Raw genomic sequence first — 22,278 nt, 5'->3', positions numbered from 1 at the left:
GCATGGCCAGACCTCGGGGAGGCCTGCCTGAGAAAACTCGGAGGAAAAGGCCCATCGGCAAGGGGGCTGAGCGGCAGGTGCGTACCCGGGCCCCTGGGGGCCCCGGCGGGCGGGCCCGGGTCCTGCCTTCCCCTGATTCGGAACCGCCGGACCTATCGGAGGTCAGACTGTGGAAAAAAACTCGGAGAAAAAGGACCATCGGGAAAGGGCTGAGAGGCAGGTGCATTCCCGGGCCCCTGGGGGCCCCGGCGGGCGGGCCCGGGTGCTGCCTGGCCCCGTCTCAGCATGGCCAGACCTCGCGGGGACCTGCCTGAGCAAACTCGGAGGAAAAGGCCCATCGGCAAGGGGGCTAAGCAGCAGGTGCGTACCCAGGCCCCTGGGGGCCCCGGCGGGAGGGCCCGGGTCCTGCCTTCCCCTGATTCAGAATCGCCAGACCACACGGAGGTCTGACTGACCCTCTCCCTAGTAATCCGGAGGAAAATTACCCCCCTTTCTTGTAATCCGTGCACTAGAGGTGACAGAGGGGACCCAAGGCGCGAAAGTACCCGACCTCCTGGAGCCCTCGCTGGGATCCGGGAGGCAAATGGCACCTCATCGGGACTTCCAGGGAAGTTCGGCCATCTGGTCGCCCCCATTGGAAAGCATTGCGGGCGACCAGATGGCCGAGGCGATCCGGGAGACCAGATGGCCGAGGGGATCCTGGAGACCAGATGGCCGAGGGGATCCGGGAGACCAGATGGCCGAGGGGATCCGGGCGACCAGATGGCCGGGCACGAAAGGGATGCCATCCGGTCGCCCCGTGCCCCCACAAAGGAGGGAGCGGGCGCCCGGGGCATGGCGGGCCGGAGGCCCGGGGCCCCAGCCGGGCCACAGCCATGGAGGCTGCCAGGGGCCGGCGGGCCCTCCGACCCGGGGCCCGCTTACACCTTGACAAGCAGGGGAGGCCTGCAAGGGACCGACGGACCCCTGTCCTGGGCCCTGGGTGGAGCGGCAGCCCGGGGGACCGGGCCCAGGGCCGGAGCGCCCGACCCGGGGCCCCGACCGGGCCCCTGGACCCAGCCGGGGCTCCCAGGCCCGGAGGCACAGGGGAAGCCTCCCCGGGCCCGCCGGACCCCGTCCCGGGCACCCTGCCCCGCGGCAGGACCCAGGACGAAGCCCGGGGTGGGGAGGCCACCCTCCCCGGGGCCCTCAGGGGCCCCGGATGGAGCTCCTGAACACAGACAAGCAAGGGGAGGCTCCCCGGGCACATCGGAACCCCTTTCCGGGCCCTTGGCAGTGCGGCAGGCTGGGAGACAGGGCCCAGGGCCTGAGCACCCGACCCGGGGCCCGCCCGGGCCCCTGGACCCAGCCGGGGCTCCCAAGCCCGGAGGCGCATGGGACGCCTCCCCGGTCCCTCCGGACCCCGTCCCGGGCACCCTGCCACGCAGCAGGACCAAGGACAGAGCCCGGGGTGGGGAGGCCGCCCTCCCCGGGCCCTCAGGGGCCCTAGCCACTGCTCCTGAACCCAGCCAAGCAAGGGGAGGCTCCCCGGGCACATCAGAACCCCTTCCCGGGCCCTTGGCCGTGCGGCAGGCTGGGAGACAGGGCCCAGGGCCGGAGCACCCGACCCGGGGCCCGCCCGGGCCCCTGGAACCAGCCGGGGCTCCCAAGCCCGGAGGCGCATGGGACGCCTCCCCGGTCCCTCCGGACCCCGTCCCGGGCACCCTGCCACGCAGCAGGACCAAGGACAGAGCCCGGGGTGGGGAGGCCGCCCTCCCCGGGCCCTCAGGGGCCCTAGCCACTGCTCCTGAACCCAGCCAAGCAAGGGGAGGCTCCCCGGGCACATCGGAACCCCTTCCCGGGCCCTTGGCAGTGCGGCAGGCTGGGAGACAGGGCCCAGGGCCGTGGCACCCGACCCGGGGCCCGGCCGGGCCCCTGGACGCAGCCGGGGCTCCCAAGCCCGGAGGTGCATGGGACGCCTCCCCGGTCCCTCCGGACCCCGTCCCGGGCACCCTGCCACGCAGCAGGACCAAGGACAGAGCCCGGGGTGGGGAGGCCGCCCTCCCCGGGCCCTCAGGGGCCCTAGCCACTGCTCCTGAACCCAGCCAAGCAAGGGGAGGCTCCCCGGGCACATCGGAACCCCTTCCCGGGCCCTTGGCAGTGCGGCAGGCTGGGAGACAGGGCCCAGGGCCGTGGCACCCGACCCGGGGCCCGGCCGGGCCCCTGGACGCAGCCGGGGCTCCCAAGCCCGGAGGCGCATGGGACGCCTCCCCGGTCCCTCCGGACCCCGTCCCGGGCACCCTGCCACGCAGCAGGACCAAGGACAGAGCCCGGGGTGGGGATGCCGCCCTCCCCGGGCCCTCAGGGGCCCTAGCCACTGCTCCTGAACCCAGCCAAGCAAGGGGAGGCTCCCCGGGCACATCGGAACCCCTTCCCGGGCCCTTGGCAGTGCGGCAGGCTGGGAGACAGGGCCCAGGGCCGGAGCACCCGACCCGGGGCCCGGCCGGGCCCCTGGACGCAGCCGGGGCTCCCAAGCCCGGAGGCGCATGGGACGCCTCCCCGGTCCCTCCGGACCCCGTCCCGGGCACCCTGCCACGCAGCAGGACCAAGGACAGAGCCCGGGGTGGGGAGGCCGCCCTCCCCGGGCCCTCAGGGGCCCTAGCCACTGCTCCTGAACCCAGCCAAGCAAGGGGAGGCTCCCCGGGCACATCGGAACCCCTTCCCGGGCCCTTGGCAGTGCGGCAGGCTGGGAGACAGGGCCCAGGGCCGTGGCACCCGACCCGGGGCCCGGCCGGGCCCCTGGACCCAGCCTGGGCTCCCAAGCCCGGAGGCGCAGGGGAAGCCTCCCCGGGCCCTCCAGGACCCCGTCCCGGGCACCCTGCCACGCAGCAGGACCAAGGACAGCGCCCGGGATGGGGAGGCCGCCCTCCCCTGGACCTCAGGCCTTCCATGTAAGCCCGGCAATCTGGTCGCCCCATTGGAAAGCATTGCGCGCTACTATTGCAAACACATTATCTACCGGACTTGCTCTAGATGGCGCTCCAACATAAGGAATGTACCAACACCTTCCCTACTGGAATCATGACGAGCTGGAGCCGTCATTAGCACTGAAGGGGCTAGAGACTATCAGAATATGGGCGTTGCAGGCTTTCAGTGCTGAACCACTGCACATCAGCAAAAGAGGAGGGTCTACTAGAACATCAGAAGTTCCCCACTAAAACTGACAGATCTGTCAATGTCCGGGCTGATGTTTTTCCGCAGATGGCGGCTCCAGGATCTTTAAGGTTATAAACCTACTTTCTCCACCTCCTGGCTCCAATTCGATGAAGGTGTGAGGCTCTTGCAATGAGAGTACCCTTTGCTCAGCAGGGGCCCCTTCAATGCTGCCGGCCTTCACCACTTTTCACCTGGGCCCTTCCACTTTTTAACAACTTCTGTGTTGTCAATTCAAAGAGGTTTGACAGCTCACCATTTTCACATCAAATATGAAACATCAAAAAGTAGACATACAAACGACTTGTTGTTCCTGGTACCCAGCAACCATGCTCACGATGTAAGGTGTAAGCAATCTAAATCCATTTAATATCTCGGAGCACAAAGAAGTTACAAAAAAAAAAAAGGGTGATGACTAACCCTTGGTGCTACAGGTAGTTATTTCATGTACAACTTAAATAGGCGGTTTTATTTTATTTTTAAATCAGAACTAATCTACATTAAAATACGTACAATTAAGTGATGTACAAATTAGACATTCTGAGAAAATAAATGATTCTTTTTATTGAGAGAAACAGTACATTGTTCACGAAAGTCCCCCTTTGCTGTGTTCAGTGATGATACATTCAAGCAAAATTGGAATCTAAAAATGAAAAAAACTCTCGAAACAATAGACCAAAAGAAACCATTCACTAAGCTGCAAATTAAGCTGCGGCATATTAGCCACAGGCATGTAAGAACAGTGAATAATCAAGCAGTCGAGTTTCAGAAACATTCTGACAACTGTCACTCAAGCACGGAGCAAATGCCAAGGGCAGAGTGTCACAGATCACCGAGCATCCGGAGCTACTCCTAGGAAAGAATACGTCAGAAGCAAGCTTCCAATGCAGCATGGAGTGAATCCGTCTGGCGTTCTCCACAGGTCTATGCTCCGCCGACCGCCGACCGCCCTCCCCACCCCACAAGCACCTTCTGCCCGCTTCTCATACGTCAGAGTCCGAAGCAATGCGGTTCCCTGGGAGCCAGGAGACGGCCGCTTGACAGGCAAAGTTATCCAAGGCACGAGCTCAGCGGCCCCCAAGACCGGGAGAGATCCAAGATGGCGGCCAGAGCCCCCTGCCTGCATTTTGAGGGCCCTCGCCTTCACACCGAATGACTTCTGTTGCCCATACATCAGCTAGAGAGAGGTTCAAACGCAACAAGCATACACAACAGGGATTGCTTATTCAAACGTAAAGACCAGGCGGTCCACAGAACATTCCAGCAATCCAGGAGTGGGGTTCCCACAACATTGCCCTCATGCGATGCATTCTGGGGCTCATTTGCCAGTACAGTCCATGGGCGGCGGGAGACCGTGCCCATAACCTGAAATTGAGGCGTGTGTGCAACTCGCTCAGTTGCATCACATGGAATGTGAGGGGCCTAGGTACGCTTAAGAAGCATCACAGAATCACCCATACCTGCACCGTAGGAACATGCAGATAGAATGCTTGGACACCTGCCCTCGTGAGTGGTCGACACTCCCTCTGCAGTTTACGTTATTTGGAACTACTTATTATGGAAAGGGGGGGGGGGTTGAGGGCAACAGCATATGTATGGGAGACACCACTGTGGTGTTTGCCAAAATTCAGTGTGTTAACAAGGCACTTCAATGAACGGATATATTTAGAGGCTGGGCTCATCACGGTGGGTAACTTGTTCACAGGGTGGGTAACTTGTTCACGGGGGCTAGCTCCACTTGAGACAGAGACCACTTCAGCTAGAGGTCCAGACAGGTCACAGGGCATCGTTCAAAGCATCAAGGCTGACCAGGCCTGAAGACCCAGGGGAGCCGCTGGATCTGGTCTACTCTCTGCGCAGATTCTCTTATATGTAAGTCACAGACCCCAGATTTCCAGAGAGATACATCATAGGCTAGATCTGTTTGGGAGGAATTTACAGGGGGGGGGACGATTAGCTGAGGACATATTTGTCAAAGTACTGGAGTATGCTAAATCCGTGACCAGGAACACCGGATTCAAATTTACCCAAAATAATTACATTCACTAAAAATATTCACTCTCTTCTTACACAATCGCCTAGATGTATTGTGGCGCGGATGATACTGCTCAAGATACCAACAATCAGGTGTTCAATTTTGGCAAATGGTTTGAGAGCGTGGCCATATTTAAGCGTTTTGGGCAGAGATAACTGGGATAAATAAAGAGGTAACCCGGATGGAGATAACATTAAAGCCTCAACAGTATTTGTTGGGTGAAATCCGTAGGCCTAAACAGATGTGGCAGGTGTGTAGATTTGCAGATCTGGTGCAGACAATCGCAAAGAGGTACAAAGCAATAGAGAGGAAAGGAGAGAGGTACAAAGCAATGGAGAGGAAAGGAGAGAGGTACAAAGCAATGGAGAGGAAATCAAAGAGGGCCTCTGAAAGTTTGTAATTGGTTGCAGGATGTAATGAGATGGTCACGTGCAGAGCTAGCTACTCTGGTGACCCTGCACAGGAAGAACATGACGGGCCCATCAGTGGAATTGTAGGACACTATCCCATTTGCATTGGAAGGTAAATCATACACCCGATACTGTGAGATGCTTTCTTACATGACTGACTTTTTATGGTTCCACGGATATTCCATCGGCTTATAGGACATGGTCAAACTTTGCAGTAGATGTGCATCGTTGCGGAAGGAAGATTGGTTGGCTGGTGGGTTTCAAGTTTCAGGTTGAATAGCATGAATAATACACCATGAGCATTATTGCAATCTTTTCATGGATTAGCAAATGCCCACCGCGTGTACCTTCAACTGTGTACGATCAAACAGGCATCATCAGAAATGAATTGCCTTTGTCTTAAATAAGGGTGTGCTGGCTAAGCTCCAAGTAATCCAGAACACGGCGGCCCATTTAGTCCTAATGTCCCCCCAAGAACGGCATCTCAACCTCTTCTGGAACAACTGCATTGGCTCTCAATCCGGCAGAGAGCGAAGTTTAAAATATGCTGTTTAGTACATAAAAGTCTTAACGGACAAGGGCCCGCCTACCTGGAAAAGAAATTTACCCCATATATTCCGACCCGTTCTCTCAGATCGAGCGACCACCTTCTTTTGGTGGTACCCCGTGCTAGAAAAGCCATACATGGTGGTAAAGCTTTATCTATAACGGGACCCTCACTGTGGAACAAACTCCCTTTGTCCCTCAGATAGTGCTCAGAGTATCTAAAATTTAGAAAGCAGCTCAAAACCCTGCTGTTCAGTAATCAGATCTAAATTCTGCGGTTGTCATTCTGTTCTCTTGTTCTTGGCTCCTAAGCGCAGAGATACTCCACTAGGAGTCGATTCAAGCGCTCTATAAACCCGCAAATAAATAAATAAATTAATTAATAAATTAATGGCTCCTATTTTAAACGTTATTAAAGACTGAGGAAAAGGGATGTATTATTTGGTGGGATGTGTGACCTGGCCATGTAATACACTGCCAACCCCCTTTAAGACCAGTAGATGTTGTTTGTTAAACAGCTCAACCCTGTAGCTGTGGCTCTGAGCACTCAGGCTTGCACAAAGTAACATGTGCACACACTTTAAACAGCACCAAAACAATTGAAGAAATACACAAAGACACACGAGTAATGAGACACAAATTTATAAAAATTGTATGGATTTCTATATAATTATTGACACCAAAAACAAAAAAGATCCACCAGTCTTCCGGAGATGCAGGATTTACAAGGTATAGTAAATCAACACTTTTTACTTAACCGTGAACAAGCACTGGTAAACTCAACAAATATGACAGAATTTTTTTCAAGAAATTCTTTGGTATGTATAAACACAGTTATTTAGAGTTACTTTGGGTAATCAACTTCAGTAGGGAGCCAGTCAGAGGGACCAGCAGGGTCCACAAAAACAGTTACCCCCCTCAAAGAAAGCAGTCCTCAGTTCAGGTCCAGCGTCAGTGGCTCCTTGCCATGGACTTCTATGGAGTGATAATGATGCAAGGAATACAGGATGCTGAAGAAGCTCACGGATGCAGAAGATGCTGTGCAGTCCACAAGGTATTCCACAGGCTACCTATCAGCCCATGGGCTTGGTGAGGTGATCCTGGCCACAGAGGTTGATGTCTCTTGAAATCCTCTCGAGCTTAGCAGAAGTCTAGTCGCCACTGCACTACCCGTTGCCCAGTACTGCAGTTTCAGCGTTTCTTTTTTTGGTGTCAACTTGCCTTCTGGGGAACGACTCACACAGATCCAGCAGACTTGGGGGCAACTTTTGAGCATCTGGTCTTGGTCCCTTGGCTGCATGGCAGCAAGGAGAGACCGTTCAGGAATGTGGACTACCAACTCGCCTCAGCAGGCTCCTTCAGCCGTTATGGCCCTGTGCTGCGAACAGGAGGTCAGCCACCTGACGCTTGGAGTCTCTTGCTTTGGCTGGGCTCAGCAGTAGGCTTATCCTTGAGCAGGACAGAGCAGGCACAGTCCCTTCTCCTTTGCTAGCCACCAGGTACACCAGTTGCAGTTCACGTCAATGCAGCCTCTCTTTGCAGAGTCCTTAGTCCAGCAAGGCAGTCCTTCTTTCGTCCTCTTCTGCAGTGCGAGATCGGAGTTCTGGGTGCCAAGGATGCCACTTTTATACCCAGAAGACGCCCTCAAGGGAGGTTGCGGTCACTAGCAAATGGGATTCCAGGTTCCCTCCGGCCTGATGACTGCCCAGAAGTCTATATTCTGCCCACTCACAAGATGGCAGAACCCCTCTCTCAGTGTGCAGAGCTCCCTAGCCCAACCCAGAGATGTGGCTGGCAAGAGGACTACACACCCCTGGAAAACCGGTTTGAAAGCTTCTTTACCCTCCCTGTCCCCAGTGCTGGCCTGTCTGAATAAACAATAGAACAGACCCTCTCCCAAGTGTTTTCAATTTGCCTTTCAAATGTATCTTCGCCTTTGAAGCTCACCTTTTGGGCCAACGCCATGTAGCTTCTTGCCAGGGAGAGGCAACTTATCTCCTACTCAGACTTCTATTATGTCCCTTGTGCAACTGTAAACAGGAAAAGGAGACTATGGGCAACTAAGTGGCAACTTTGTAAAAGTTGTACACTGCAACAAATTACATTAATTTTGGCTTGGGTACCAATTAGGCTTTAACGTAGCAAGCTGTTTGATACCCTACAGTAGCAACTTCAGCAGTCCTGGTCAGAGTTAGCGGGCTGTTGTGGCAGCCTGTAACTCTGCACTTGTCAATGGGCTTCTAGCCATGTCGACAGTGAGGTGTACATGTTCCAAATGTTAATAAATTGCATCCTTGGAGCTCAACAGACCTGCCTTAAGGGTGGGTGAAATATGTAATAAAAGGGGAAGACTGGGAATTTTGTTTTAAATGGCAAAGTCGATTAAGCAGTTTAAAACAGTCCTTCCAGTTTGCAGTGGCAGACTGTGAGCCAAAATTTACCTTTGTCACACCCAGGGTGGCACAACCAGCGCTGCAATTTTTGGGCTGGCCCTCTAATTTACAGGCCCTGGGTACCATATACTAGGGACAGACAAGTAAGTTGGTTTATTCCAATTAGGTATTAGTCAATCATACATACACATTTTATGGTCCGGACACTGGCACATACGCCTGGTTAGCAGGCCTCAGTGCCCTCTCAGAGACGAAAAACCAGCAGCATCATTCTAAAAACCTGGGCGTGCCCATACAAAGTGATTCATTTATTTTCAAGGACCAATTTACTGAAAAAAAAGTAGCAATATCACACTAGAATTCGCCGTCAATGAGGTGATCTGGTGCCTAATCTCAGCCTGTCGTTTCTGCACAATGGAAGAAAACCAAGCTGCAGTGACCTCACGATGGAAGCAACCTCTAGAATCCTCAAGGCAGGGGCTCACCTTCGTCTATGAACAACCACAGCTTGGACAGATATTGCCATCACATCACTGTAACCATTTCCATGGAGGGTGTTCGATAACTAGGCCTAACCAGTGAAAACGTTATTCACCATTATGAAAAAACATCAAATTGAAAAAGAGAATTTGAAGAAGGGAGCCATACTGCGTTTCTGCCACCATCATTTAGAGACAGCAATCAAAGATGCTAGGTTTGCTGCACCATGACAAACTTTGAGAACAATTTTTACATACAATTTACAAATATGTATTTCTCTCAGACATTATTTCTCATGTGTTTGTACTTAAGTAGTTATAGTTTAGTAGTAAGTCTCGAAGGCCACGTCAATAGCTCTACATTTTCTGATTTTATTTGCTGGACGTACTTTACTCAAGTCCAGACAGCAGTACTCCTAACTCAAACTAAAGCTACATACACCTAAAAAATACAAATATCTTGGTTGAATGATTACTTCACAGCAATGTGGTTTTAGAGGGGCTGTCCATCAACCAAGGGTTGGAAAAACCTGGCAAGGGACACCAACAGGGTCCAAGAATCTCGAAGGGTGGTGTACCGCACCCACTTGTATGGACTATCAATGTCACACTGTGGGAAAACAACACACGCTAAAATAAGCAAGACAGACACTTTAAGTGCCAGACTGATTCGCAAAACATATGAAGAAAGTTTCAGGGGGGGGAAGCGTAAGATCCTTGGTCATGAAAAGAAGACAAACACACACATACACAACAAGTAGTGGTTGTGGGGGGGGGGAGAAAATATGTGTAAAGGCAAGCTCACCAAGCCTCAGTCCACCGGGCGTGAGGGCGCTCTTGTCTCCAGGGCAGGTGTTCTTGTTGGCAGTGATAGAAACCAGCTCCAGCACCCTCTCGGCCCGTGCACCATCAATCCCTTTCGGACGCAAGTCCACCAGCACCAGGTGATTGTCAGTGCCGCCTGCCCCAGAACAAAAAAGCCAGAGAGTTATTTGTCTGTTCTGGACTCGTAGGCATCGGAGGTCAGGGTGGGTCATTGGGAATCCAATGCTACTAACCTATAAACAGTAGGTTTACAACTTATATTTAGTACAAATTCACAGCTCTTGTGTTATTTCCTCATCTAGTGGGTAAAGAAGGAATTAGGACTTCTTTTACTCAACTTAAAAATGATGGGCATTAAACCACAGGAGTTTTAAATGGCTCACCAGTGTGTCGACCTTATGCCCACCAGATTTTTTTTTGTTCCATGACATTATGTCAAGTATGAGTAAACGTCTCCTCCACTTCACTTGCTGGCAGTCTTGTTCTTCTATACATACAAGCTGAGAAACTACCATTTTAGACAAGCAATGCTTTTCCCTTGCAGCGTGAATTAATCATAGATGCACATGTGGTATACCTGCCAAACACAAACTCAGGGTACGTATGGAAGGGGACAAATCAAGCAGGGCTCTAGCCTGGAGGGCAAATACAGAAAGGACACCCTCCCACATGCAACAACTGTTGCTGTCCAATGGGGACATCGCAAACGCCTCGTGAAAGGTAGAAGGCACTATATAAACTGATAATTACATTGTGTCTTCTAGTCTTCCCACAACATTAACCAATTTCAAGAGGATTCTAAACTATAAGCCGTAAATCCATCTGAAGATGCATTGCACAAGGATAGGTGGTTATCAGAGTGTAGACTAGCAAGGCTGAGGCCAGAACACTCTGGGGGACAAGATGGTGACGTTATAGAGTTTGAAATCCATAGTAGGGTACATGGTAGGTAGGGGCGGACTTGGGGTGGAATTTTAACGGGAAATTCCTGAACGACTCATCCAACAGCTTTTCAACACTTTAGACTGTTGTCTCAAATGATACCGTATTTCTTAGGGAAGCAACAATCATGGAGCCACGGGCATCCCCATCTTAAACGGAGCTGTGACGTGGATAGATCAGCTGACGTAGTATCAGGAGGTTAACAGCAGAGGTCTGTGCACAAGTACACACAGATGAAGCTGGTTTTGTGTTGGGCAGTGACACCATTCGCTCCTTTCATCTGTTTCATCTGGGCATTGAACATACTACCGGGAGCGACCAGGAGAACGATAGTCTCCGTATGTGGAGAAAGCTTTTGATTCCCTTAGCCTAGAGTTGTTGCATAGGTTCAGGCAGGCTATAAACACTGGTACATCATATAGTCTGGCACTTTGTATGATCAGTGGGTTGAGCTGTACACATTAATAATTACTTAGTACAAAACTTTCATACATTATAGGGGCACAAGACAAGGCTTCTCCATGTACCTACCATTGTTACCTTAGGGATAGAATCACTCTGGGTTGTGATTACAGACCAGGGAGTTGGGGCCTGCTGAGATTCAGGGCACTGCATACAGACTGTCCTATTTAATTTTTTTACAGCTACCCCGCCTCCCCCCTTGCATCTCTACTCTCATATACTGCAAACAGTTGAAAAACGTATCAAGTGGGTGAAATAAATGAATTCAATAATACTACACAAGCGATTCCCCCCTCAAGGGCAGTTTTGCCGTGTTTGCTAAGAGAATCAGACTAAAAAGGGCAATCACTGAGCTCCTCTTTTTGGGGATCACCATTACTTATGCTGACACTAAATCCGAGAAAGAGCCATTAGGCTAAACACGCCGGATATTACGGCGAAATTGAAGAAATATCATTAACTGGCGCTCTTTATCGTGGCGAGAACGGCTGTGCTGAGGATGGTGGTCCTGCCCATATTGCTCCAATGTTTACCAATTTTCCATATTTTATTCACCAAAGTATTTTCGAGGTGCTTCAAGCAGCACTAAGGGAGGATGTAGATGCAGGGAAGATTCCTTAGGTTACAAGTTTTAAATCCTTCATGAGTCACAGATCTTAGGACTGGTCCCAATGGGTACCTGGTTTGGGTGAGGTGGGCCATGAACACATTGTTCCACACCCATGACATTGCTCAATGTATTACAGATTTCTAGCTCTGTAACCCTGAAATGCTACTGCTATGGCAAAGCCTCGAGACTCTGAACTTTATCCGTTTGTTGCAATTTTATAAACAAGACAAGGACATTTTTAAAAAGTGGAAAGAATACTTTGTCAATAAACAAACTTTACATTTGAAGCATTATAGCAGCAGTATTTTCGCTGACTTTTGGCCTACCTAAGTATAAGGCAAGGTTTGCTTTGCAAAGGTGCTGAATACATTTGTGAAGGTCGGGGCCTCTTTTGCTGCACCACTTGGGAACTAGACAACAATGAGTTTTACTGCAGCTGGACAGGATGGCACCCATGTCTCCCAAACCCAGCACCAACAAATATACCACAGAGGCTGCAACAGACAAACAGATGCAGGGAACAAACTGCAGGTAGAGAGCTAGGGAACAGCACTTAGCAGTCTTACCCGAGACCAGAGTGTAGCCCTTCTGGAGAAGCGCCGCTGCCATGGACTTGGCGTTCTTCAGGACCTGATGAGCGTACAACTGGAACATGGGGGAGCTCGCCTGCAGACAGAGTGGGGGGACACTGGTCAGAAAGGGTGCTACAAATGGATCGAGGGAAGAGGCAAGATTTGGTGCAGAACCACTGTTCGGCTGACAATCAGCTTAACAGCCTGGGACACGGTTCAGAGGTAACAATGACCAAGTATGGCTAAAAAGAGCGTTCTCTCTTTTTGGTGCAAAAAAAGACCAATAAGGCACAGGCATGCAGGTAAACTACAGAAATGCATGCATCTACCAGAAAAAGAATGCATTATCTAGGGTGCAGGGACTGAAAGAAAACCACTGCATGACTGAAATGGTTTATCTGCAAGTTTTGTGTTGTAGTCTGAAAGTTATGGAACAAAATGGCAGCTTGATGACAACATAACATACTCCAAGCTTTGCCATCACACGACAAATGACTATTTTTTCGAACCATTGACATTCTTTGAAATATAGAATTTAACATGCCTTTTGCATAACACAACCAACCACTTATACAAGACTGATTTTGAAAAAGAAAGTCATTGATGGTAGGAAAAGCTTGAATCAATCTTAATCCTTAGGAATTATTCTTCTATTGTCAGGAGTGATACTTTCGGTTACTTTTTTTTTTCCAACGCTCACCCGATCTATTGCAGAGAAGGCACAACCACAAGCAAATCAGTCTTGGAACCACCTCAAAAAAATAAAAAAACAGAACAGAGTGCTATGCAGGGAAGATATCAATGACCAAGACTGGCTCAAGCATTTTTATTTCCATCCTGTATTTTTTATCTTCCATTTTGGATGGGAAAAAACTCCCTTTACAATCATAAACGTAACACCTCCTTGTGATGCTACCTTTCGGTAAACACACAAATCCACACCTACTGTATTTATTGACATTGTTTCGTAGGGCAGTGCTGAAAGTAGAGTAAATATGCCTTTGTCCCTCTGCCCCGGTTATGATGCTTACAGGTACAATAAAGGACTTAATGGGATCAGAATACACACACTTCTTAAGACACAAATCACAGCTGTGCACAACTGTAAATAAACTGACACACTCAACCCTCAGTGGGCTTCCTGCTGCCTAGGCACCTCACCTGCTTCAATGCCACGGCCACAGCAGCAATGGCATGATTGTGAGGCCCACCCTGGATGGACGGGAACACAGAAAAGTTGACTTTATCTTCGAAATTGTACAGGATCTCCTTGCCGGTCTTCTTGTCCACTGATTTAACACCCTTCCGGTAAAATATCAATCCAGCCCTACAGGAAACAAGATTGGTCTTCAGCTGACCTTCCAAAACATCACCCAGCTGCAGCAGGACACCAGAATGATTTTGCCTCCACCCCCAAGCCACCACGTACACTCACCTGGCCCCGCGCAGGGTCTTGTGCGTGGTGCTGGTGACAATGTCGGCATAGTCGAACGGAGAAGGAATTGCCTGGGCTGCAACCAGTCCACTGATGTGAGCCATGTCAGCAAGCAGGATAGCTTTGACCTCTTCGCAAACCTGTGGAGGAAGACGGGTCAATGAAGCACCCAACAATGAACACTAAAGGCCTGTTGAGCAACCCAACACCACAAACAACCAAACACAGCAAGAGAAAACCGTATCAGCAGGGCATAAAGAAAATCAGCAAACCTGGTGTTGCAAAACCAGACATGATAACATAAGCAACCACCGTTACTGCACAATCCCCTCCAAGTCACAACACCAATGTTGCTACAAATGAAACACTGACAGTACAACCAACCCCACTCTTGTTACGGCACACGCAACATACAAGGGCATCAAAGGCAAATTCACTAACAACCCAAACACTGCACAATCAATCCAAATGCCATTTAAGCAACCCCTCTCCTACCACAGTGCAAACCATGCTACATGAGTCAACCTAAGCGAATACCACCCATTCAAGCAGACACTTTTAGAGCCTACCCACATTGACAATCTAACACTAACAGAGCCCCTCAACTCTCAGCAAGCACCCATCACACTACACCAGCAACCCAACACTGCATGAGCCCCACTGCACAAGGCAAACGAGCAAACACAACACAGATAATCGAGCACTACCCAAGCAGTCCAGCACAATAACCTGTACAATTCTGTGCGTGAATTTGTGCTATTTTTGGTGCCCTTTTGATTTCTTAATTTGGATGTCCCTGCCTCTCTGCTAGCCATCACTCCGAAAAAGTGCCCCACAACCCCTCTGATGTTCCTCCATTCCCCAAGTGCCTGCTTTCTGTCTCCAAGTAGGAGGACCCATTCCACAAGCACCCGCTTCCACTCATGTGCAATGCCCATGCCCATGGCTGCAGGGATTCGACCCCTCGCATGGTACTTCCTTGACCCTTCAGACCCTGCCTTCCCTCCCGCTCTTACACAGGAAGTATTGCCTCTGTATGTGAGCCCCGATGGGCTGCAGCTCAACTCCCTGCCTACAGGCGTGTCTGTGTACCGCTTTCTTATCTGTGCATGTCCACATCACCCCTGTATGTGCACGTCTCCCACGTCTAAGCGTGCTCTGTGCCTGGCACTCTCTCTTCCCTATAAATGTCACTTGACAGTGGCAGACGTGATGAAAAGTGAAAGGCGGGAAACTAATTTTTTCTTCCACATTATTTTTTTCTTTTTTAATAATTTTGCAGAGAGGAAACATAATAACAGTCATAGAGAAACGGGAAAGTCAGACTTTCAGACAGGCGCTTATTGAAAGGTGGGACCAGCAGTAATATAACTGTCAGGCGAGGAGTGCGGCCGTCAGCAGCTCTGGAGCCTGGCGGAGTGACACCCCCTGCACCCAGGAAGGACTTCGCCATTTTATGTTTGAAATCAGGCTTCGTTGTAGAGGGGACGCTTTCTGCCAGGGAGGTAACTGAAATGTCTTTATGACAGCAACGCCCATCATTGCGGGGCATGGAACGGTAAGAGGGAAGGTTTGAAGTGCTGTACAAAAACAAATTAATTTAGTCAATTTACTGCCACCAATGTTCCCAGAAGGTTTCCTCCCCTCACCCACCTTGAAAGCTGCTCCCCTTGTTACTGATGGATGGGCATGCTTTGTGAGAGGATATAGCCCCCTGAATCGGTGCCAGCACCCACTGTGTGCCAGCTAGGAGGAGGTTATAGGACACACTGTGGAAATAGCATCTCTGGCAGCAGTGACAGCTCAACAGGTGGCATTGCCAGCTGTGCAAGTGTGCAGCTTCCTCCGGGAAGGCAGACAAAGCCACGCTCAGTGGTCGGAGGGGGCGAGTGGTGTTGCGCCCTCTGAGACGGTAGACAAATGCTATGCAGTAACTGCCCGCTGGGGGGTCTGTGCTGTAGCGCTCTGCTCCCTGGAAGGCTTCAGCCACTAGACTTCGTGACTGGCCAGTGGGTGTCTGCAGGGTCGACTTCTGACACGGGCGAGCTGGGCCCGGGCCCAGAGCACCAATCCTCAGAGGAGGCAGACGGAGCTGTCTGCATTAGGGCCATGCAGACCTCGTCACCTGGCTCCAGTGCTGAAGAGAGGTTTTTAATTCCCTACCCGCCTCCTTTCTCCCTCTCACCACCCACACTCTCTTAGCCCCATCCCCTCCAACAAACACCTTGGCACTACCGTGAGGAGCTGAGATCTGTCGGTGTTCAGAGGCCAGGCCAAGCCAGTCCAGTCATAATTCTGATGCAGACAGCCAGGGACTGAGCCCCTCTGCAGACAGATCACGCTGGGTCTCCCCGCTGGATCTGCATTACGGTCTAGCACTTCCGCCTCCCAGGAAAAGCTCGCTGCAGAAGACGCAGCGCGGAATTGCGGCATGGCAGAAGTTTGAACCGCGCGCTCATCAACCCACCCCCGCACATCAGGAGGCAGTCTTTTTGGACCATCGCTCGATCTACACTACAGGATTTGGATCAGGTACCGTCCCCCCTCTCCGGCCATGCGCCTAACACAAAGTTTCACGGAAGGCTAAGCCTGTGATCAGTGTGCCCCACCGGCAACAGTGTGCCCCACCGGCAACAGAGGCGCTTGCTCGTGCGATAACACGATCGTGTTCTCACATTGAGGGACGTTGAAGATAGCGAGTGGAGAGACAGATGACAAGGAGGTGCCATTTTTAGGTTTCACCTGGCGACCGCTGCGCAGCAGCGTTCGCGCACGCAAAATCTGTTGATTTACAGTATGGGGCTTTGTCCCGCCTCTGTCTTCCATTGGCTAGCTCCATAAATTGAGGCTAGTCATTGGAAGAGATGGGTGTCCGTTACTCTTTTCCCCGTCCCGACGTGATTCGGGGGCGTTTCTGGGGCTTTTTTTAAGTCCCGCTCTCTCCTCGAAGCACGAAAAACACGCCCACAAGGAGTTGTGCCTTGTTTATCCCCCCGCCCTCCCTCCCGTTGTCCGTGCCTTCGCCGTTGTGGGGCAGAATCATTTTTTTATTTGTGTAGTCTTGGTTCTCTCATTGGTAAGCTGGTGGTAGGCTGTTTCCGCGTCCTAACAGTGACTTCGCCAAGCTGAGGGTTGGGTTGTAGGATGGCCTTTTGTTACGTGAGAGCCTGACAGGGCCAATGGGCGGGTTTCCGTGGCTGTGATCGACAGGCAGCAAAGGCAGTGGAGGCTTGCAGAATCGGCGACCTGTGCAAATACTCGAACGATGGCTGGTAAGTAAGTCCGTTGAGCCAATCATGGCGCAAAGCAGGGCGTTGTAGGTGGGGCAAGCTACTGTAAGGTCACAGGACGCCATCGGAGCTGCGCATAGACACGTAGAACTCGGAGCGGAAGAGAAGAGAGAAGGAGCAGGTAAAGGTGGGTCGAGTCGGTGCTCTCGGGGCGCACTCGAGCGGCTAGTGGGTGGGTAGTGTGACGTTACCCATCAGTGAATACCCCCATTGTTCTCTTAACCCCGAGCTCATGCCTCCTCCCTACAGCCCGAACTCTCACTTTATGTGCCCCGCCCCCTTGTTGATCTCTTACCTCCTTTGTCCCATCTTGGTGTTACCTACTTACCCTTGTTGCTTCTAGTTCCTCACCTTTCCCCTTTTAGGCCCTCTACCCGTTTGCCCACCAAGGTGGTTCATCTGGGTTGAACGTTGTTGGTGGTATCTTTCTGCGAGTCTCGGGCTTTTTACAGGACGTGGTTGTGAGAGGTATGTTTTTCGGGGTGTTTTAGTTTAGCTTAGTTTTTGCAGCTTGTATTTCGAGAGTGAAAGTATTATAATGCAGGCCTGTTTTATCCGCACTTATTACGTTTTTGCGCAGTGCTCATTGTTATATTGGCAAATGACGTGTTTTTTAAGGGGGTTATTTTTAGTAGCAGTGGTTGCTTCGCACTTTTATAAAATGTGGTTGTAATGATGTTTCGTAGGTTGCTTCTCCTTTTCGCCCTTCTGTCTTTTCTAACCGCACCTAATATACTTCCTGTGATGTATTGTTTATGGTGGTTTTTATTTTGGGTGTTGTGATTCGCATTGAATCTGTTAAGAAAGTTTAGGGTTTGCATTTGTTGGTAGTATTCGCTGTATTGTTGTAGCTGTATGATGCATTTACTAGGTAAGTTGTGTGCTGTTGCGTCTTTCAGGCGTTGCGTTGTTTTGACTTGCAATATTTTTTGGTCGGGATCCTTTTTTTTTTTTTTGAGGGGTTGCACATGTTGTTGTGGTGTGTTCCTTATATTTTTTTGTAGTGAAGACCGTCATCCATTTAAAGTCAGGAGCTTTCTCCTGAACTTAATTGTATGGCGCTCTTCACTATAGTTAAAGTACACCCGTCCTCAGTCTTTTTTGTGGCAGAACTGGTGTAGAAGTTCTGGGGGCTAGGAGTATTGGCGATCATCTCCCCTGCCAGGCTGGCAGTGCCTGTATGTTTCAAGGTGGAACAGTCTGGAATCTTCGTTTAGACGCTCTACATCCCACACCTGTATTGCAATCCTTGAAGTCAGCCGTATTCGGACGAGCTGCCTTTCCCTTTCGGTTCAGCCGAAGTTTCATATTGATAAAAGAGCCTCGGGGAGATATTCGGGTTCACTTCTTCTTTTGGTTCATAAGAATTTCCAAAATAACAGAAATTGTAGAACAATATTGGCTCTAATAGGCAGGCTGTCTCTCTGGGGGTAAGTTTTCTTTAGACAGACTGTGTACCCTTCAGGCCTGTTTCGTGAGCCATGAATGAATGTGTTTAGGAGTTGGTTAATTGTGAGAAGCGAAGCAGATACAAGCATACGGACTCCTACATGACTAGGCTCGTTCTTGTGACCAGTCAAGGCTGGTGCTGTTACAGTTAAGTTGGCTCTTGTGACAGTCATGAGGCTGTTGCAGGCATTCTGGCTCTTGTGACGTTCCTGGTGACTATAGCGACTGGCTACGTCCATGACTCTCTTAGACACAGCCTGGCTCTTGCGGCAGAGGCAGACCATAGGTATGTTGAAATATCTTGTAGACTGTCCAAATGTCCGAGGTTGGTAATTTCTTTGTTCTGACCCAATAGTAACGTACCGGTCGGGGAAAATAAGTGACTTTTTATGGTTCACCTTTGCCCACGTCTGATCTCTGTCGCACTGTGGACCTCTGTGATCTGTCTTCCCTTGTTGAGTGGCAGTCACGTGGGGGAGGTGGCTAGTTTGGGAGATTGGGATTGGAGGACAGTACTTGATTCCACTTGTGTGCTGCCTTTCGGCGAACTTTATGCAGTGATACCTTGTACCCTGCAAGCCCCGGTGCAGCTGCCAGTTCACAGCCAGCAGATATCTGCATGTTTTTTTTCCTATCCTAGCAGATATTCACAAAACTAGCATGCGATTTTGTATCGGTACACAGGCCAGGCATTCATCAAGCACTTTGTATTGATTTTTTTAGTCCTTTGCTTCAGTATTCGAAGTATCTCATTTTATGTTGGCTGCTTGTGGGGCACTTCAACTGTTTTCTGTGGCTGCTTCAAAGCAGAGGTAGGACATTGGGGTAAGTTGGGAAGGAAAGAGCTGGACAATTTGTATCATTGGAGAGGGAATGTGGGAGAAGCTTTGTGAACATAATGGGCTACCCCAAAATGTTGACACTGGTGGCCTTGGACTTCTGCTGTCCTGGACAGGAAGGTGGTAATAGAAGAGGCCTGGCAGATTAAGCAATAATGCTTCAGTTTTGCCAAAGTAATGAATAAAGAGCTGCTTTTCAAAAATCATCGTCCGGGAAAAGGAAAAAGCTTTCTAACAAATAAGACAGGAGTTGAGAGGATGTGGTGCACCGGCCAGGGCTGCTGACTCGAGAGCCGAGAGCTGGGGGTCCCAGTTCATGTCTGCTGCGCCATGCAACACTCCTGAATTCTATGCAAATCACTTGTTTTGCTGTGCTTTCAGTTACATTGCGACTGTGCGCATTTGTTTACATGTGGCTAGCCGTATTTACTTTACCGCGGCTGCACGGACGGGAAGTAGCAGGGGGCACAGCCACACGGACGCCCCCACCCTCACTACAGTAAGGAGCAGCTGTCAGATGAGTTCGGGCAGAGAGTTCACTAAAGTGACGTACCGGGACAGGGTTAAACTGGAGTATTAGGAAGAGGGAGGCGAGTGTGTGTACAGCACTACAGGGAGCAACATATACCCGGAGAGTATACACAGGGGCAGCGGGCACTGACGAACCAGGACAGTGGGCACTGACGAACCAGGACAGTGGGCACTGTCTCATGGGGTGAGGGATGGTCATCGGTACAGGACAGTGACGAACGTGCCACCACCACCATACAGGGGTTAGAGACGTGTTTGCCTCAGTGGACAATGCGTTACTGGGCCTGTGCCCACAGAAGGTAGTTATTTGGTTCACTGAACAGTAGGCTCTATGGCCAAAGTGCACCACCGTTTGATACAAGAGAGAGAGAGTGTAGAGTGCCACGAAGCGGTGGGGGCTTGTTTTGTTAGGTACGGGGAGAGTGGGTGTGTGTGTGTGTGTGTGTGTGTGTGGCTCTGGGTGTGTGTGGCTCTGGGTGTGGGTGTGTGTGGCTCTGGGTGTGGGGGTGTGGGTGTGTGTGGCTCTGGGTGTGTGTGTGTGTGGCTCTGGGTGTGTGAGTGTGGCTCTGGGTGTGTGTGTGTGTGTGTGTGTGTGTCTGGCTCTGGGTGAGTGTGTGTGGCTGGCTCTGGGTGTGTGTGGCTGGCTCTGGGTGTGTGTGGCTGGCTCTGGGTGTGTGTGGCTGGCTCTGGGTGTGTGTGGCTGGCTCTGGGTGTGTGTGGCTGGCTCTGGGTGTGTGTGTGTGTGGCTCTGGGTGTGTGTGTGTGTGTGTGTGTGGCTCTGGGTGTGTGTGTGTGTGTGGCTCTGGGTGTGTGTGTGTGTGTGTGTGGCTCTGGGTGTGTGTGTGGTAGTAATTACTGTCTGCTGAGGTCGTCCGTAGGGTACAATAGGTCTCACATTTGCGAGAGATTAAGCTATTGGCAATGTAAATGACAATGCCATTTATTTATCTGTTTTCAAAACCAACACAAATAAAAATGTTGTCATTTACAATGCCAATAGCTCTAACTTTTCCAAAGGCGAAACCGTTGCATTGTAAATGCTTGTTAAACAAGCAAGCTCTGCGCTCGGCTCTCAAGCAACATACTTTTTGATCTCACTGCGCTTACAGGCTGCAGACTCTGCTGTGAGGGGAATGGCTTCTTTACTATTTACCTGCTCTACATCTTGGCATCAGCCGTGAGGGAAACAGCTTGGGGTCCATTTCCATTCTTTTTAGCCCACCAGGTCCCGCAATGAGGGGAACAGCTCTATACAAACTACAAGCCCCAGCAGGCTTTGCAAGTCGCCTGCTGTGGGCATCATCGGGGCGCCAGGAGGCCGATAAAGAGCAAGCGGCCCTCGCGGGACACGCGCAGCAGGCCCGTCCACGCCTGTCAGCGGCTGGAGGAGGCTGGGCTGGGCCACCCCCCTTACATCCAACATAGGTAAGCGCAAACATCTTTGTAGTTAGGATCAAGAGGGGTTAAAATCTAAAATGCCAAGAAAAACTGAATCCACAATTTCTTATTTTGACCTCGGCGGTGGGAGTATTGAGCAAGGAAATTGCCAACGCTGAAAAGGAACTAGGCTTGGGTACCTCTTTAGCCCTTGAAGATGGGTCTGCGGTGACTGAAATAGGGAAGAACCCGGTTCAGTTGGAACCTATAATACTGATTAAAGAGCCCGAACAGGAGAACGAAGCTCCCCTGGTGCTCATTCAAGGGAGGTAGCTGTTGTAACTAATGAACATTCAATGCCCTCAGATAAAGTTCCAAAAGCGCTCTCCTTGGGTTGTACAGGGAAAAGGAGAGTGACTAAGAAACCTTATAAACGGGATAAATGATCAAAGAGAGCATTCCTAGACAAGGGTCTGCTGTGAATGAAAGCACTCAACAAACATTGTGAGACGCGGTGGAGGACATTTTTAGCACCCGCTTGGAGCCTATTCTCACTGGGATAGCCAAAGATATAATTGACACTTTGAACACCTGTGTTGCGGGCATCTTTAAAAAAATGTAGCGAATTGACTTTTATTAAGGACTTTAGAACCTAGCATAGTGCAGCTGATCCTATTGTGTTATCTGAGGCTTGTGAGGAGATTGTGCCACAAGTGGGAGACCCTCACCCTGTTAGCCAACCCTTATTACAGGCACAGGCTAAGCTAAATTCTAGTTCTTGGACTAGTTTACTGCGTGCAAAAAGGTTACATGTAGAGGGAGGATTAACTCCTGTGTTTGTCCAGAACCCTTTTTTTTTTTACTTAATGTTATGACTGATGATCTTGATGG

At 50.8% G+C, this 22,278-nt stretch overlaps 1 protein-coding gene across 1 annotated transcript in view; it reads right to left on the bottom strand.

Moving 5' to 3' along the window:
• Nucleotides 1–22,278, bottom strand: part of SHMT2 (serine hydroxymethyltransferase 2) — a 197,778-nt gene that overhangs the window by 48,117 nt on the left and 127,383 nt on the right. The window contains exons 7-10 of the mRNA XM_078688975.1: nt 13,902–14,041; nt 13,628–13,793; nt 12,461–12,560; nt 9,861–10,016 (exon numbers count right to left, since the gene is read on the bottom strand). Coding sequence (XP_078545101.1) covers nt 9,861–10,016; nt 12,461–12,560; nt 13,628–13,793; nt 13,902–14,041 — 562 coding nt within the window. The remainder of the gene's footprint in view (nt 1–9,860; nt 10,017–12,460; nt 12,561–13,627; nt 13,794–13,901; nt 14,042–22,278) is intronic.

The sequence above is a fragment of the Lissotriton helveticus genome, chromosome 1_1, assembly GCF_964261635.1.
Source record: "Lissotriton helveticus chromosome 1_1, aLisHel1.1, whole genome shotgun sequence".
In the NCBI taxonomy this organism is placed as follows: Eukaryota; Metazoa; Chordata; class Amphibia; order Caudata; family Salamandridae; genus Lissotriton; species Lissotriton helveticus.
The sequence above is the reverse complement of the archived record's forward strand: the minus strand, read 5'-3'. Positions and strand labels throughout refer to the sequence as shown.